Genomic DNA, 15,922 nt, shown 5'->3' with positions numbered 1-15,922 from the left:
TATTCACTGTAATCTCTTTAAATTATGCAGTTTAGGATTCATCGCCAATTAATTTCTATCTGGCTAGGTTAGAGAAAAAAATCTGAAATTTCAGTTACTTCCATAACATTTTACGTATCTGTATGTAAAATTATTTTGCACTGAGGAATAACTGTTTATTAAACTGCCAACCTTCTTTAGATAACAGATTATTTCTATTTTACTACCTGGACATGCCCCTTATATACCAAACAGGCACAAGTCTGATGCCCTAAAACAGGGCACATGGGAATATTTATTTACTAGATAAAATGCACTGATGTTCTTTTTCCTCTATCAAATAATTCTTTCAAAACCTTCTTTACAAATATCACTATTTGATTTATTAAAATTATATTTCACTCAACTTTTCAACCAAAGTGATTATATGGAAAGTAAAGGACGTCTCCCTAGGCTTGTAAACACTTGAGGTTCACTCGGAGTCCAGCAGGGTGATGGGAAATACGATGGGCCACTTACCTGACATGCATTATAAAGGAGTTGGTGCTCCAGTTTCTTAATACCCAGAATCTGCTGAAACATTTCATAGAGCTGTTCTTTGCTCAGAATAAGTTCGGACACAGCACTGAGGGTCATCCTATTTGGCTGTTTGCACAAGTCCTCTTCACCCCTGTAAATGGCATCGTATTTGGCTATCCATGAGCTCAGCACTGTCTCTTTGCTTAAGCCATCGATTTCTGGCAAACTCCGCACGCGTTTCTCGATGTTCTTCTTAAACACCTCTCTGAAGTCATTAGCAGAACATCCTCCACTCTGAACCATTCTGGCCACTCGATCGCTCTTCAGAAAAACCTGGAAGATAAAAATAAAGAACAAAACCCCGTTTATAACTAAGCAGAGACACTAACACACTTGCTTGTAGCAATCTAGCGAGTCTTAACACCAAACATTCCACAGTGTTCAAATGTTTTTTAATATATGGTAATGAATAAAATAATGGAGGCCCCAAATCTACTCTCTAAAATGTTGAAATATTTAGGAGAGACAGCAACCAGTGTTGAGGAACTGTAAAATGATCTTGATCTACACGCTATCTCCCACCTGTAAATCAAAGGCCTCTCTGCCAACAGAATCCTTTAAGAGTTGATTAAGAAAGTAATTGGAGATATGACTGTCCTTGGGAGTTCTGGCTAGTTCTTCAGCAGGGATAAGGTCTCCTATTGTTTGAGCGAGGATCTGAAGGCCAGTGTGCGGTAAGTCCAGGATCCAAGTCAATAGGCATCATGTATAACTCAATCACGAATGCTTCACATTTGGACGTGAGGGTACGCCCGACCCCCTCCCTCATTTCACCAGTCCTCCAACTGGTCACACATTTCTTATAACCAGGGAGAATGGATGACAGAAAAGAGATCCTCGTGAAACCACAACCTGGGCATATCGGGATGACGCTCCAACCAACTGAGCTACGTGGCCAGGGCAGAAGGATTCTTCTAACTGGTTCTCTTCTTATTTGGAGGCGCATGGCACCCACCCATGGACAGCTTCTCTCCAGATCCCTGATGGTGGCTTCACACCGTCCCACCCCCATGGGCAGATTCCCAGTGAGTCCTGCAGGGCAGCGCCTCCCTGGGGACCATTTCCCTCCAGCACCCAGAAGGCAGATTTCCACGAAGTTCACTTCTGTGAACTTCTCTGCCATCCAGTAGGACACAACCACGCCTTCTCCAGTGAGGTCTGATTCCAGCCTTGGGGATGGGGGACTGGGACCCTCTTCCAGATTCCTTCCTTCCTTGGATGCTGTGTTCCCCTATCTGCTACTCCTGTGTCCTTATGTTCCTTACTCATGTTGTCAATCCCACAGTGTTTGTATTAAATTTTCCCTGTTCAATTATTGTGTGGCTTCTGGCTCCAGATTGCACCCTGGAAATAGTGAAACACTATATGTAATATTATATCTATGGGAAAATACTTGAAGTTGAAACAAGCAACTTTTGAAAACTTGTAATTTTGTGTAAAGCTGGAATGGCAAGGTATTTTTAAAGTGCAATATAACTGAAGACTGGCTTCAGAAAAACTTTTAATTACTTGATATTTAATATTCCAAGTTGGCAGGCATTTCATTTTTTCTAACTTTTGCCTAACACAGTCAGTGCTAAATTCCACCAAGTAATCAAACCACAGTTTTGAAGCAAAGACTCTAATGAACTTAAGTATCTGGATTCTAAATTTCACCTATAAAAGCCATACCTAAAGCCATACTTAGTCCGATTACATGTTATGTAATTGGCATTTATTAAGTTAACAATGTGTCAAGCATTTTGCTAAGTGTTAGAGACACAAAGATAAATGAACCTAAGGCCCTGCCCTCCAACAGCTCATTGCTCCCTGAGGGAGACAGAACAAACAATAAGATACAATCAGGTAGGAGAATAATAGAAACCTATGCAAAGGGAGGAAAAGCTAAGGAGAAAAAAATTAGGAACTCTGTTGGGGAAGGTGGGGGGTTCACAGGGTAGAGACGACAGACCTACAATTTTATTTGGCCTGTGGGTTAAGTGAGGGGTAAAGTGAGAATAAAATACATTTTGGGAAAACAAAAGGACAGGATTAAAAAGCACAGAGGCATTCCACAGCATGGCCTTCTAAGGGAAATAAAAATGTTCATATTGCAGCAGCCTTAAACATAAGGGTGAGGGCAGCAAAGGTTGGGCGACGCAGACCAAGAGAGACAAGACAGCAAGATGCGTGTGTGCCACGCAAGGCATTGGTGCTCGCTCTGGGACCAGGAGTTAGGGATGTGGGCAACCAGGGACTGAAATGCTGAGGCACACGAGTTGGAGAAATAACAGGCAGAAGCATCAAAGGTAAGAGGACAAGTGACCAGAGCAGAGGTTGGGATATCAGTTATCAGAGGAGTATAGCAGACCAGGTGAGAAACAGTAAGGGTCTAATCTAGGCCAAAGGTCATGGGCTAGAGAGAGAGGTAGAAACAAGAGAGCAGGCTGAGAAAATTAACAGATCTTGGTGATTTACAGAATGTGAAAGTAAGGCAGAAAAAATATTATGATTCACATGTTTTTTAATGGGGTGCCTGGATTCTACTAACCTAGAATAAAGAACCAAATAATACAGGTAGAACAACGCGCGCACGTGTGTGTGTGTGTGTGTGTGTGTGTGTGTGTGTGTGTGTGTGAGAGAGAGAGAGAGAGAGAGAGAGAGAGAGAGAGAGAGAGAGAGAGAAATGTTTGTATATGGTGGTGGGTCATGGATAATTCAGTTTTGTTAGAGGTCAGCTTTGCAGACAAAATACAATACAAATAAAAATGAATCAAGGACAAAACTCTATGAAACATCTTCCTTTAAATGGCTGACAGAACAAGTGGATACAGGGGAGGCCAGCGGGGCAGGGGAGGAGAAGAGAAAATCAAATGCCACAATAAAAATCACTTAAATTAACAAGAGAACTGGTTGATCTTCATCACCACTAGGTCTCCTTTTGCAAAGAAGAGTTAGTGACATGGTGAAGAATGGAAGCCAATTGGCAGGAGGGAGAAGAGGACCAGTGGCAATGAAGTAAGACAGCAAATATAAATTGTTCTTTTAAAGTGCTTGAGTAAAAAAGGAAGCAAGATAGAGGAAGGCAGAGCTAGACCAGAAAATTACACATAGGCAATGGGGAAGACAACTCAGTAAGAAGGGACAGATTGTGGTAGATGACAGAACATAATGCTGCAATGTCACGTCTGAGATTAGTTTGTAAAAAACGGTGGGGCCTTCTCTCTCTCATCACTTGCCCTAGGGCCGTGGTCGGCAAACTGCGGCTTGCGGGCCACATGCGGCTCTTTGGCCCCTTGAGTGTGGCTCTTCCACAAAATACCACGGCCTGGGCGAGTCTATTTTGAAGAAGTGGCGTCAGAAGAAGTTTAAGCTTAAAAAACTTGGCTCTCAAAAGAAATTTCAATCGTTGTACTGTTGATATTTGGCTCTGTTGACTAATGAGTTTGCCGACCACTGCCCTAGGGGAAGCAAGCTGCCAGAAGGCAAAGACCCCAGACCCTCAGTCTAACAGCACTCAGTGGTCTGCCAAGAACCACATGAGTGGGCTAGAACGCAGATTCTTCAGTCCCAAATGATCCACGAGGTAACTGCAGTCTCAGCTAACAGCTTGACTACAAGCTCTTCATGAGAAACCCTAAGCAGAAACAGCCAGCTACTGGTAAGCCACACCCCGATTCCTAATCCTGAGAAACTGTGAGATAACATATATTTGTTTTATGCTGCAAATTTGGGGATAAGCTGTTACACAGCAATCCATAAATACACTCATAAATCCACATGGCTCACTCTCTTCATTTGGGTCTCAGTGCCATCATTTCCTGAAAGGAAGCCCTGTCCCTCCCCAATTCATCACCCTCCCCTCTGACCTTGCTCCACCAGACATGTATTTATTGTCGGTTTCCCCAAACTAGAAAGTAGAGGGCACCAGAGTCCTCGTTTGGTTTGCTAGTAAAGCCAGTGCCTGATCTAGAGCCTGCCCCGTACACAGTAAGAAGTCAATAAAGATTTGTTGAAAAACGTCATGACTATCTATCTAAAGGATTCTCCAAGAGGAGGACTAGATCTGCCTCTAGCTCACAGGTTTCCTAAGAGATGATGATTGTGGGAGAGGAACTCAGAAACTGAAAGTGTGAGAAGAGATCAAGTTGAAAGGCATGAGCTCCCGAAGCTGGAGAGATTTTTGCATGAGAGAGGAGGTACCAGGATCTGAAAGCAGGTATGAAGGGCAGTTCTCCTGGCCCAAGGTGCAGGGGAGGCAGGAAGGCTGCTTTCCCTCCCCGTCTCCTCGTTAGGGTGCCCCTCTGTTCCCCATCCATTAGGTCTGGGGCACTCCACTCTGCATATGCTCCCAATCAGGACACCACCACAGTGTGATCCATCAACTCCTCCTAGTTTACTTAAGCTTCAGACTTGGAGCCGCAATACCAGCCAACAGCTTTCCTTACATGTCCCACTGGGCCCCTAAACTAAACAAGTCTCAACAGGAATTCATGACTTTTCCAATTATTTGTTCTGCCTCCTGCCGACCTGCTTCAGTGAATGTCAGAAACCCATTTCCCTCCTTGAGAGACCTGGGTGCCACTCTCAGACTCCTCCATCATCTCCATGTTATTTTCCCCAACAGACAACCTGTCACCAAACCCTGCTGATTCCACCCCTAAATCCTCTCCAACCCCTCTCGTCATGTCTCGCACTGGGACTTAATTGCCTAAGAGCAATAGCCTCTTCTTACCTGGTCTTCCTGCCTCAGAAGTTTCCCCAACATTTTCTCTTGACTGCCATTAAACTAATATTTCCTTTTTTAAAAAATATGATCACTTTAATCCTCCTTCAACTTAAAAGTTCTTCACTGACTTTCCACCAAAACCATCTCCAAGGCCTCAGATCCTACTTTAACTGGCCTCAAATGAATTCTCTGGTTTCATCGTACGTCATTCTCTCTCATTCAATCTCCAGGCTCCAGTTCCACTGGCCTTTTAAAAAAAATCCACACTGTCCATCTCACTGTCATCTAATAGTATCTCTTAGCAACTATTCAGGTCCCCACTCAAACTGACCTTCCTCGAAGATTCCTTTTCCCAGTCACCTTGAATTACTGTATTGTGTGTCTGTAATCTTAGTATATTGTCTTTTTCCTTTAAAGTACTTAGCACAAAAATGAAAAAGGATCGCAAGTCAAATTTACAGAAAAGATTCCTTTATTAACTTTTGGTCGAGAATATGTTTGTATATTTTCAGAAAACAACTCCGAGACCATGTGGATTCCTGCAACAGAGAGGAAGTGACAGGAGTGCTCCAGCCATGAAGACAGAAGAGAAACAGTCCAGAGATGGAAGACGCTGACGATGCCTTGCCATACTAGCAGTCAGCAGCTGTGCATCACTGCAGGTTGCCCAGGACCAAACCAGAGAGGGTCGGACCTGTATTACCACCATTTGTCCACCATCCAGAACTGAAATATCATTGCTGTTATGTACACATAAGAAACTGTTTGACATAGAAATTGGGACTCAAAAGAACTGTTGGCCCAGAAAGAAACTCACTATAGACTGATTCATTTGCCTCTCAGCATAACCATTAGTGCTTGTCTCATTTTCGGTTCTTATAAGTGTATTTCTAGTATCACATGAGCTCACTCATCTAGGGGAAATGATGAACAACATAGACTGATGAACAAGAACAGCATTGATCAGACTGTCAGATCTCAGAGGGAAGGTAGGGGAGGGTGGGGACAAGGGAGATAGATCAACCAAAGGACTTGTGTGCTTGCATATGAGCCTAATCAGTGATCACGGACAACAGGTGGGTGGGGGCATGCGTGGGGAGGGGTTTGGGATGGGAATTGGGGGATGAGGATAAATATGTGATACCTTAATCAATAAAGTATTTTTTTAAAAAAAGAAAAGAAGGAAAATAAAGAAAAAAAAGTACTTATCACTTTGGAACTGTAGTAATTAAGTGAAAATTCTATTACCATTGTGTGTGTGTGTGTGTGTGTGTGTGTGTTTACTCACTAGTAAGCTCCATGAAGCCAAAGACGGTTTCATTCACTCTATCTGTAGCACCGAGCTAAGCACAGAGAAAGCACTTAGAAAACATCTACTGAACACATAAATGAGGAGTAAATAAATGATTCAGATAGTCAAGTTAATTTCCCCATCCCACACACTTAGTTAATGTAAATAATTAACCCGTCAGGTTTACTGATTTTCAATTAGGCATACAAAAGAAAGAAGTATAAGGCAGTGACCTTGTGTATGAGTGGGAGAGGGAAAGACGTCTTCGATAAAAGGAAGCACAATGAGTGATGTCATAGGAAAAAGCAAAACTAGTTTGGTGAGGAAAACAAAATGTATATGTCTAAATAACATAACATTGTCTAATTCCCATAATCTGCTGTTCTTACAGAAATGACAGTTTTTAAAAGTAATTTTTCAGGTGTTGCTTATGAAACTATAAATGACGGATTTGGTCCCAGTAGACATCAAAGATCTTATTCCTGTATCCTTTCATAACAGTTATCAATCAAATTAAAGGCAGGGAAAGTGTAGCCACAGGCAGAGACTGGTTCTAGAGTTGGTGCACAAGTGCGGGGATCTCTGTGAAATTCTGACTGGAGTACATCTAATACAGCACTACATTGTCACTGAAGCTGGCATGGGACAACTCGGTGCATCAACAAACCCACTGATGAGCAGATAGTCTGTCTTTCTAGAGCTCTTTACACATGAACTCCTTTTGTCCTCACAATCACCCGGTGCCTTTTCCATTTTCATTCTCTTGCAGATTAAATGGTTTTGGCTGGCCCAAGGTCATAAAGTTATTGAAAGAGTAAAGAGGAATCCAAAAGCAGCATTCCTTTACTTATTCCTTTCTCCCTCTCCCTCACTCCACCATAGCCCACTCCCATCAGAGCTCACCCCTGGAAGCCATAACTTCTGCTGGGTGATGGCCAACACCTGTGGAATTCCCAGTCAATGACCTTCTTGTGAAAATGCCACCACACACAACCAAGTCAGAGTGGGGATTAGGGACTTGACATCACAAAACTGTAATATACTGCGCATGTTGTACTTCTCCACATTTCAGTGAGGTTTATCTTGCACATGAGGTCCTCAGTGTGAACACTGTCAACCCTTTCCATTCACCTGCTCAGCTCAGACACAAAGAATTTACTAAATATCGTAACAAAATTCTGGTAAACAAATGGCAAAATTGAAATGCGGTGACTATAACAAGAAACTATATGTGCAATGGGTAAGTCTGCTCAGCTGTCCAAATAAGACTTCAACCATGCTTATCCACAGAAGCACCTATTGTTCATGCGCTGCTTTTGATCTCAACTATGCATTGCTTCTTTGATTCAAGAGGATTGTATAATGAAAAGAGAAACATTAGCTGCTTGCCAACTCATTGTGGCTATTTATGAGATGGTTCCTGGGAAAGCTGCCAGCGTGTGTTCAGCCAGGAAAATGTTGAGAAAGCACAAGAGCCCCACTTAAGAGATGCCTTTTTCTCTTTAATAATGACAAATAAAATACTGTAATAATTCTATGCTGTCCATAAGAGAATTTTAAACATTTTAAAAGGGGTTATCAATTCATGAAGGTTTTCTGCAGTGATGATTTGAGTTTCACTAGATAGCAAATAATTCCCAGTTTCCCAACATAAATACTAGTTATCAGGTCAGTTTGCACGCCCAATGCCAGTCAATGGATCCCCTGCTAGCACTGTATTGTTCCAGTCTCTTCATCCAGCCAGGTCTCTCCCCTGACCTACCTTCCAGCCTTTTCTTCTTTTGCTTCTGAAAACATATTTTTCTGTTCTAATAACGGGAACACTTGTTTAGCCCTCAACACTCTCCATAATTTCTTCCCCCATACCTTATCCCATATTGGTCCCATAAGTATTTATCAAAACATACCATATGGTGGGACCCTACTCAGTGCTGGGAATTTACTGATGATCAAAATGATGTGAGTTTGCTGCCTACACAGAGCATACAGTGGAGGAAATAATTATACATAAAAAGAGGACTATGGCTTGGTGAATGCTACTGAGGATTTTTGTAAGTAGGACAATTTGTAACAAGGTTTTGAATCTAGTTGAGAAGGTTATAAAAGGGTTCCCTCTAAGGAAATGAGTGGAGATCTGAAGACCAAGAGGAATTGGCTTGGAAATGTGAGGAGACCAAGGGAGGAGTGTGGCAGGTGGTGCTGAGGGGGACACAGCTGGTCTATAAGTGGGTTTGAAAAAGGCTCCTTGGGCTGCAATGAAGGGACCGAGGAGAATCCAGTGGTATGAGAGGAGGATGAAGAGGAGGAACGGGCTTTAGGTAAGCCCTGGGAAGGCATCTGGTCTTTATCCCAAGAGCATGGAATGCCATCCAAACATTTAAGTCAGGTGGACAGTCCCCTGAGTGGGGACTGGGCTCTCCCCTCCTCGGCTCTTGTCAATCTCTTGAGAAGGAATTCAAATGAGTAACAGAAAGCAAAGCAAGCAAATTTATTTAAAATGCAGTTGGTATGATGCACAAGCAGGCAACTCAGTTTTTCTGAGTGCCCCACCCTGTGGGGGGTTCAGGGGGTTTTATACCTTTCCCCCTATAGGATTCAAAGTTCCCCCGCCAGATATCTTGGGCAGCAGAACAGGTTTCAAAGTCCCCTTCTACACTGTTGTGACTCATATCAGAATGTTTGTACATACATCTGGTCATCTTGTTTGGCAAGTCCTAAGGCAGTGACTTCTTTGTTCAGTGGGTGAGATAAACTTCCCCATCTTTCCCCCTCTCCTGTCCTGTGAGCTGTCTATGCTATCTAAAAAGTCCTCTGATAAAAACTGCATTTTAAAAATAGCTACAATTTATTCTAGGGGCTTTACATATATTAACCACACAACCACATAAACTAGGTGTAACTATTTTAAAGGTAAAAAACAAGAGCAGGGAGAGGTGCAGACAAATACTCGAGGTCACGTAGCCAAACAGTGGAGGGGTGAAAACTTAAGCCCCGAGATTCTTGCCGCAGAGCCCCCTTCTTTTATCACCATGCAATCGAATTTGGTGATTTCTCGGGTTATGGCTCATTAAACTGAGCTAGAGTGGGCAAGGAGTGGATGGATTAAAGAGAATCTGGTGGTGGGGGGGCAGGGACGCCCTGTTATGAAGCTTCCTTTATGAAGCTTCCCACAGCTTGATGCCGTTCCTTTACTCTGAGCCTTCTCAGCACATCCCCACCCTCTCTGAAGGTATTCAACACGCATGTCCTCATCATGTAGCAACTTGTGTACAGCATCATTGTGTCTTTCCCCTGCTAAGACTAGGAGTTTCATTAGAGCTGCACCTTTGAAGCTTCTGCAGGGGCTGAAGTTATTAGATACATAGAGTTTAAAGGAAATCACCAGGTCCTTAGAATATTAATGAACTCTGGAAAGTTACTGAATCTAAAAGATGGTGTTCTGACCAGTGCGGGAAGAAATTTTCTGATTCAATGTAAAGAACTAAACATAAGATTACAGAGTAATTTTAATAAAGCTCAATTTATTCAATATTTAGAAATCGTAAGTCCAACAAGTCTCTTCCTTGTAATTCAATGTTACTAAGAATAAACTGTGGGCCCTGGCTGGTTGCTCAGTGGTTAGAGCATCAGCCTGTGGACCAAAGGGTCTTGAGTTCAATTCCCGGTCAAGGGCATGTACCTTGGTTGTAGGTTCCAATCCCTGGGCCCCCAATCATGAGGGAGGCAACCAGTCCACATGAGACAGCAATGTTTCTTTCTCTCTCTCTCATCCCCCTCCCCCTCTCCTCTACTCTCTCTCTAAAGATCAATGGAAAACATATCCTCCAGTGAGGATTAACAACAACAACAACAACAAAAAAGGAGTAAATTGTGGGTTAATTTTTTGGATGTAGTGGAAAAAGAGCTATATTTTTTATTATATTTATGTAAAATATATTTCATATATTTATTATATACTCTATTTTTAAATTTATCAATGAATTCCAAAGGTTTGGAAACCATTAATTTAATCAATTCTGTTCTCTTATTTATCAAATGTGAAGAAATCATAACTTAAAACTTACAGCAAAGAAATTCTAATTTAAAAAATTAATTTGGGTAAGTGGTACACCTCAAGCCCTTTAGCTGTACACTATGAAGCAGGTGCTCTCCAAGGATCCTTCCTTATAATTGATCTAAATCCTTAAAGCAATTCTAACCACCAAACTAGCAACCTCTTCTCATGTTTTCTGTGGAAGGAATTGAGATGAGTTCTTTTATATCCAAAATAACATGTGATTTGAAAAGTATAAAACTATTTTTAGAAAAAAAATATGTGCATGCTAGTCCCATCATCTTAAAAAAATTACAAAGTTTTTTTTTGTTTTGTTTTGTTTTAGCTTTGCACAGTGTCAGTATTATAGCCAATGAGCTTTATCTGAGGCGCAATTATTGATAATTGGGAGAAAAATTATGTTTGTATAAAGCTTTTATTTTATAGAATCACATAACAGATCTTATAAGTCTTTCTTTATAGGTATTTTCCAACTCATTGATTACCTTAACTCTCCCTAAACTGATGGCAAATTTTCCTTACCCTTGTAACTACAGAATTTACCACTCTACTCACTCTGAGCACAAATTTAAACAGAGAAACAAGATCACTGGGCTGAAGCTGGGCTTCCAATCTGTGGGACACTGAGCCTGAGATCCTGAAGGGGGAGCAAGGTCACGTTCACAGTGGAAAAGGGAGCCCTGGCACCGGAAATGTGATTTTCTAAAGCAAATGTCTATATGCATCCGAAATGAAGAAGAAGCCTCCTCTTCCACGGCCTCCTCCTCCCCCCATTTCATTCAATTTTCCAGGATACGATAGAAAATTCTGGAAGTTCCTGGGGTTGGGCTACCCTTATTCGGCCTAGTCTGTGAAGGAAAGTTGTTTTTTTCCCTCCATCATTGTAATGATATAGAAAATAAAATTTAAAAACTTAGTGTTTTATATTTGGAGTCTCATAATATCTAATGGTCAATGAATCCTTAGAATGATTTACCTTTATTATATGGAACAAACTATGCTCCCACTGTCTCACAGCTTTACAATAGTCCTCTTTATTCCTATTGACGTTAATAGTGTAACTCTGTTCGCTTTGCTTTCACTTCTCCACTCTCCTCTCATCAGCTGGGAAATGATGGGCCAAAAAGCAGAGCGGAATCAGACCTGAGTGGTCAAGGAGCTGGGGGAGCTGAGAGACAGTCTTTCTGGGTCAGTGTCCTCACTTAACGTGATGTGACGGTGCCATGATATCTGAAAACATGAGAATTTCTATTTTGTTATGAAAATGTCCAAACACACAGAAAAACGGGGGGGGGGGGGAGGTTATAGTGGTTTGGAAATCACTGACTTAATGAATCCCATTCCTTTACTTACCAAATTTGGAGAAATCAGAACTTAAAAACTAATGAACAATCTTTTATTCTGACATGTACCTCCTACCTAGATTCTACAAGTAACATTTTAGTCTAGTTTTTCTTTCACATACCTATCCGTCCCTCCATTAATCCAAATTATTTTTGTTATGCAAGTCAGAATAAAAACACATGATTCTGTATTTACAAAATGATCCACAGTGGATTGGAAAACTATAAAAACTCGTCCTTTGCTGGACATACAATAGGTGGAGAAACTTCTCCTTGAGAAGAGGGATGATGTATTAATGTTGACAGAGGAAAAAAATATTAATTTGGGGAGAAAAGATATTCCTAAAAACTAAATCATTATATTCTCCACAACACTTACACAAGGATACAAGAGAATGAGCTACTAACCCTTTCATATTTTAGGTTTATAAAACATGAATCTGCAGGGTAGCAAGTTATTTACTCTTGCGAAGCCAAGAGCCTTTACAGAGAAATAAAGTTCCAAATGAAAATGAAACAAAAAAAGAAAATTTCTGGAAAGTAAATCAATCTTAAAAGCCAACATTCTGTTAAGTCGAGAAAAATGAACCCAAAATGTGACTACATTTTCCAGCTGTATAGTGGCTCTTAATACTTGTTGGATTATGTTGTTTATACCTTGTAGTTATTTATTTTTCCACCAGATGGCAACTCTGTGTGGAAGAACAATGTTTTTCAATCCCAGGATGTGATTTTCAGGGTTGTGAGGGACTTCAAAGGCACTATAAATCCAGCCCCCCTTCCAGAGCTTATATTCCCTCACCATCAAAATGACACCCAAACGTCAGACTCCTTCGGGGAAGAGAAACGCTTGGCTCCCTGAGACAATAGCCTGTTTATGGGCAGGACCAACTACTGGAAAGTGGTTCCCAGGTGGCAAAGCTCTCCTGATAGCTGTCATGCTCTCACCTACTTCTAACTTAGAAATTCTTTCAAAGGTCATTTTTCAAATGTTTAATGGCAGCTAACACTGTCTTCACCATCCGGTGAAAGACACCCTGACTAACCTGGCAACTCGCCTTTGCACATGCCCCCCATTTCCTGTGTTCTGATGTAGGCCCTTCATTCCTTTCAGGTCATTGTTCAATTGTTTATGTTCTTGGTGAAGCCTCCTCTACTTAAAACTGTACCTCTGCCTCTAACAGTCCCCGTCCTGTTTCCTTTGTCTCCACAGGACTTACAACTTTTTCACAGATTATATATTTACTAGAGGCCCGTTGCACGAAGATTCGTGCAATAGGCCTTCCTTCCCCTGGCTGCCGGCACTGGTTTTCCTCCAGCACCCGGGACCCAGGCCTTCGCTCCAGCCGCAGCAGAGAAGCCAAGCCTCTTCAATCTTCAGTCATCTTCAGTCTTCAGTCTTCTCTCGGGCCGGAGCCTTCAGTCTTCGCTCCGCACCTGCATATGCAAATTAACCCGCCAGCTTTGTTGGGTTAATTTGCATACTCACTCCTGATTGGCTGGTGGGTGTTGTGGAGGTATGGTCAATTTGCATATTTCTCTTTTATTAGTGTAGATTTTATAATTTCTTCCCACTAGAAAGTAAGCTCTAGGCAAGCAATGAGTTTGAATGGCTCACCTCTATATTTCCAGGGCAATGACTATTTGTTGAATGAATGAATGAATGAATGAATGAATGAATAAATGAATGGGATAACTGATTAATCTGGGTAAGATCTCACCATCAATGTAAAGAAAAGGACAGATACTAGTATTGGTTCTAGTTAGATGCAATGCTGCTAATGCCTGAGAGTCCCTGCTCCTTCAGATGGCCTGCTTAGATGCCCATTGGCTCATCTTACATTTATTTTCAGCTACATTTTTATGGTCACTGAGTCTCTCCCCTCTTTTTGTGAAGCTGGTTTTATGGACCCAAACCCAGGAATTTACATGAGTCCCTTCTGAATTTCACCTATGACCCACTGTTTTTAAGGAAATTAATTTTATACCTTTAGTCAGAAACTATCCTTTTCCAGCATGGGCCTCTCAGTCCAGTGTGTAGATGCCCTAAACCAGGGGTCCTCAAACTTTTTAAACAGGGGGCCAGTTCACTGTCCATCAGACCATTGGAGGGCCGGACTATAGTTTAAAAAAAAAACTATGAACAAATTCCTATGCACACTGCACATATCTTATTTTGAAGTAAAAAAACAAAATGGCAAAAACACCCGCATGTGTCCCGCGGGACGTAGTTTGAGGACGCCTGCTAAACTGTTTGCACCTTCCAGGTTTCTTTCTATTGTTGTACCTTGGAATTCATGAACTGTATAAAATCTATTCATTTTCTCGCAATTCCCTCAGCAGTGTGATGGTGGTGGTAGAGAAGTAAGAACTGGGAGAGGAAAAAATTAGCATGTATATGCACAAGTCATGCATACGTCGGAGAACAGCTGGGTTAGCGAAATATGCCTAACAACTTAGTGCAACAATCGTAACTGTTATTTGTGCAGTGCTTTAAGATTTGCAACTACCTCCATTTATACTATTTCTATCTAATTACAACTGTGTGATGCATGGTGCATCCTCTTCTGGAAATGAACTGAGCCTCTGAGAGAGTAGAGGTTCCTAAACTTGAATGTCCACCCCAATCATCTGGAGGACTTGTTAAAACAGATTGCTGCCCCCCTCCACCCCGAGTTTCCTATTCCATAGGTCTGCCATGGGGCCTCACAATCTGCATCTCCCACAAGCGGAGGTGCTGCTCATCCGCTGGTCTGAGGACCGTGCTCTGTGAAGTTCTGCCGCCAGGAAAGGATATGAACGCAGGTCAGGTGATATAAAAGCACACACTCTTTTCAACAGGCGACTGTGCGTCTTATGCCTGGACTTTGTAAATAGACTGATATAAATTCTAAGGGAAATTATGAAATTATTTTTTAGCCCTTTCAAGCTCTGGAGGAAAATAAGGCTATAGAAAACCTCTCAGACTAAATAATCATTTTTTTACAAAAGAAAACTACCAATTCTAGAATCAGTACTTCCTAAATGGAAGCATCCATTTCCTAGAGCTCAATTTATCATGAGTGTTTTTTTTTTGTCCCCAGATACAACCTGCCCATCCCCTCACCCACCTACACTCCTTTATCTTTCCTAATGATGTGAGATATCATGAGTTATCACGTCAACCTTCCTCTAGCACTTCCAATGCCTTTAGCTGGAATTTTTCTTCCAAGGCCCAACCCTTGAAGTATGCAAAACTGAACTCATATTAACAAGTTCTCTTTCACTTCAAAACTAGCCTTTCCATCTCATTGTCATGCGGTGGTTAGAACCAGGAGCTGTGGAACCAGACCAAGTTCAAATACAGGCTCTGCCACATACTGGCTGTTTAAGTTTGGGCAAGGTACTTCGCCTCTCTGGGTCTCAGCTGCCTCATCCAAGGAATGAGGATAGTCACAATGCCTGCCTCACAGAGTTATTGTTAGATTTAAATTAGATTCTACCTGTTAAGTGCATGTGACATCACCTGGTATACTGTAGCTGTTATCATCACCACCACCATCACTATCCCTGCCACAGTCACCAGCTTTACTCAGGCTGCTACGCATTTCTGAGAAAAAGTTATACAGCACTGTAAACGGGGATACTATAAAACCCGAGGGCCCAAAATAGCAACATTAAATTTTACATAATAGTAAGTCACCACTAATGTAAAAGTAAACAGTGGGTTCATTGCTTTTGTTGTTGTTAGTAAATCACCAAAACCGAGTACTTAAATGTAGCAAGCCTTTTGCTATATTGATGCATTTATGCCATTTAATTAGCATAGACCTATATTTTCACCTGTGCAGTGAACATCACCTATAAGGCTTTGGTTCTGTCAAATTCAGCATACTCAAAATCTGAACTCGATGCTAACCGGTTCTATGCTAACTTGCTTCACCGAATTGTATTTTCTACTTCACTGTATTGGCATCATTGTCACCTTC

General features: G+C 41.6%; 1 protein-coding gene across 1 annotated transcript in view; it reads right to left on the bottom strand.

The window, feature by feature from the left end:
* The window catches only part of CADPS2 (calcium dependent secretion activator 2), a 486,663-nt gene that overhangs the window by 323,153 nt on the left and 147,588 nt on the right, over positions 1-15,922 (bottom strand). Inside the window, exon 3 of the mRNA XM_054725984.1 lies at positions 499-831. Coding sequence (XP_054581959.1) covers positions 499-831 — 333 coding nt within the window. The remainder of the gene's footprint in view (positions 1-498; positions 832-15,922) is intronic.

Source organism: Eptesicus fuscus, chromosome 14, assembly GCF_027574615.1.
Source record: "Eptesicus fuscus isolate TK198812 chromosome 14, DD_ASM_mEF_20220401, whole genome shotgun sequence".
Classification (NCBI taxonomy): Eukaryota; Metazoa; Chordata; class Mammalia; order Chiroptera; family Vespertilionidae; genus Eptesicus; species Eptesicus fuscus.
This window is presented reverse-complemented; position numbering and strand designations above follow the sequence as displayed.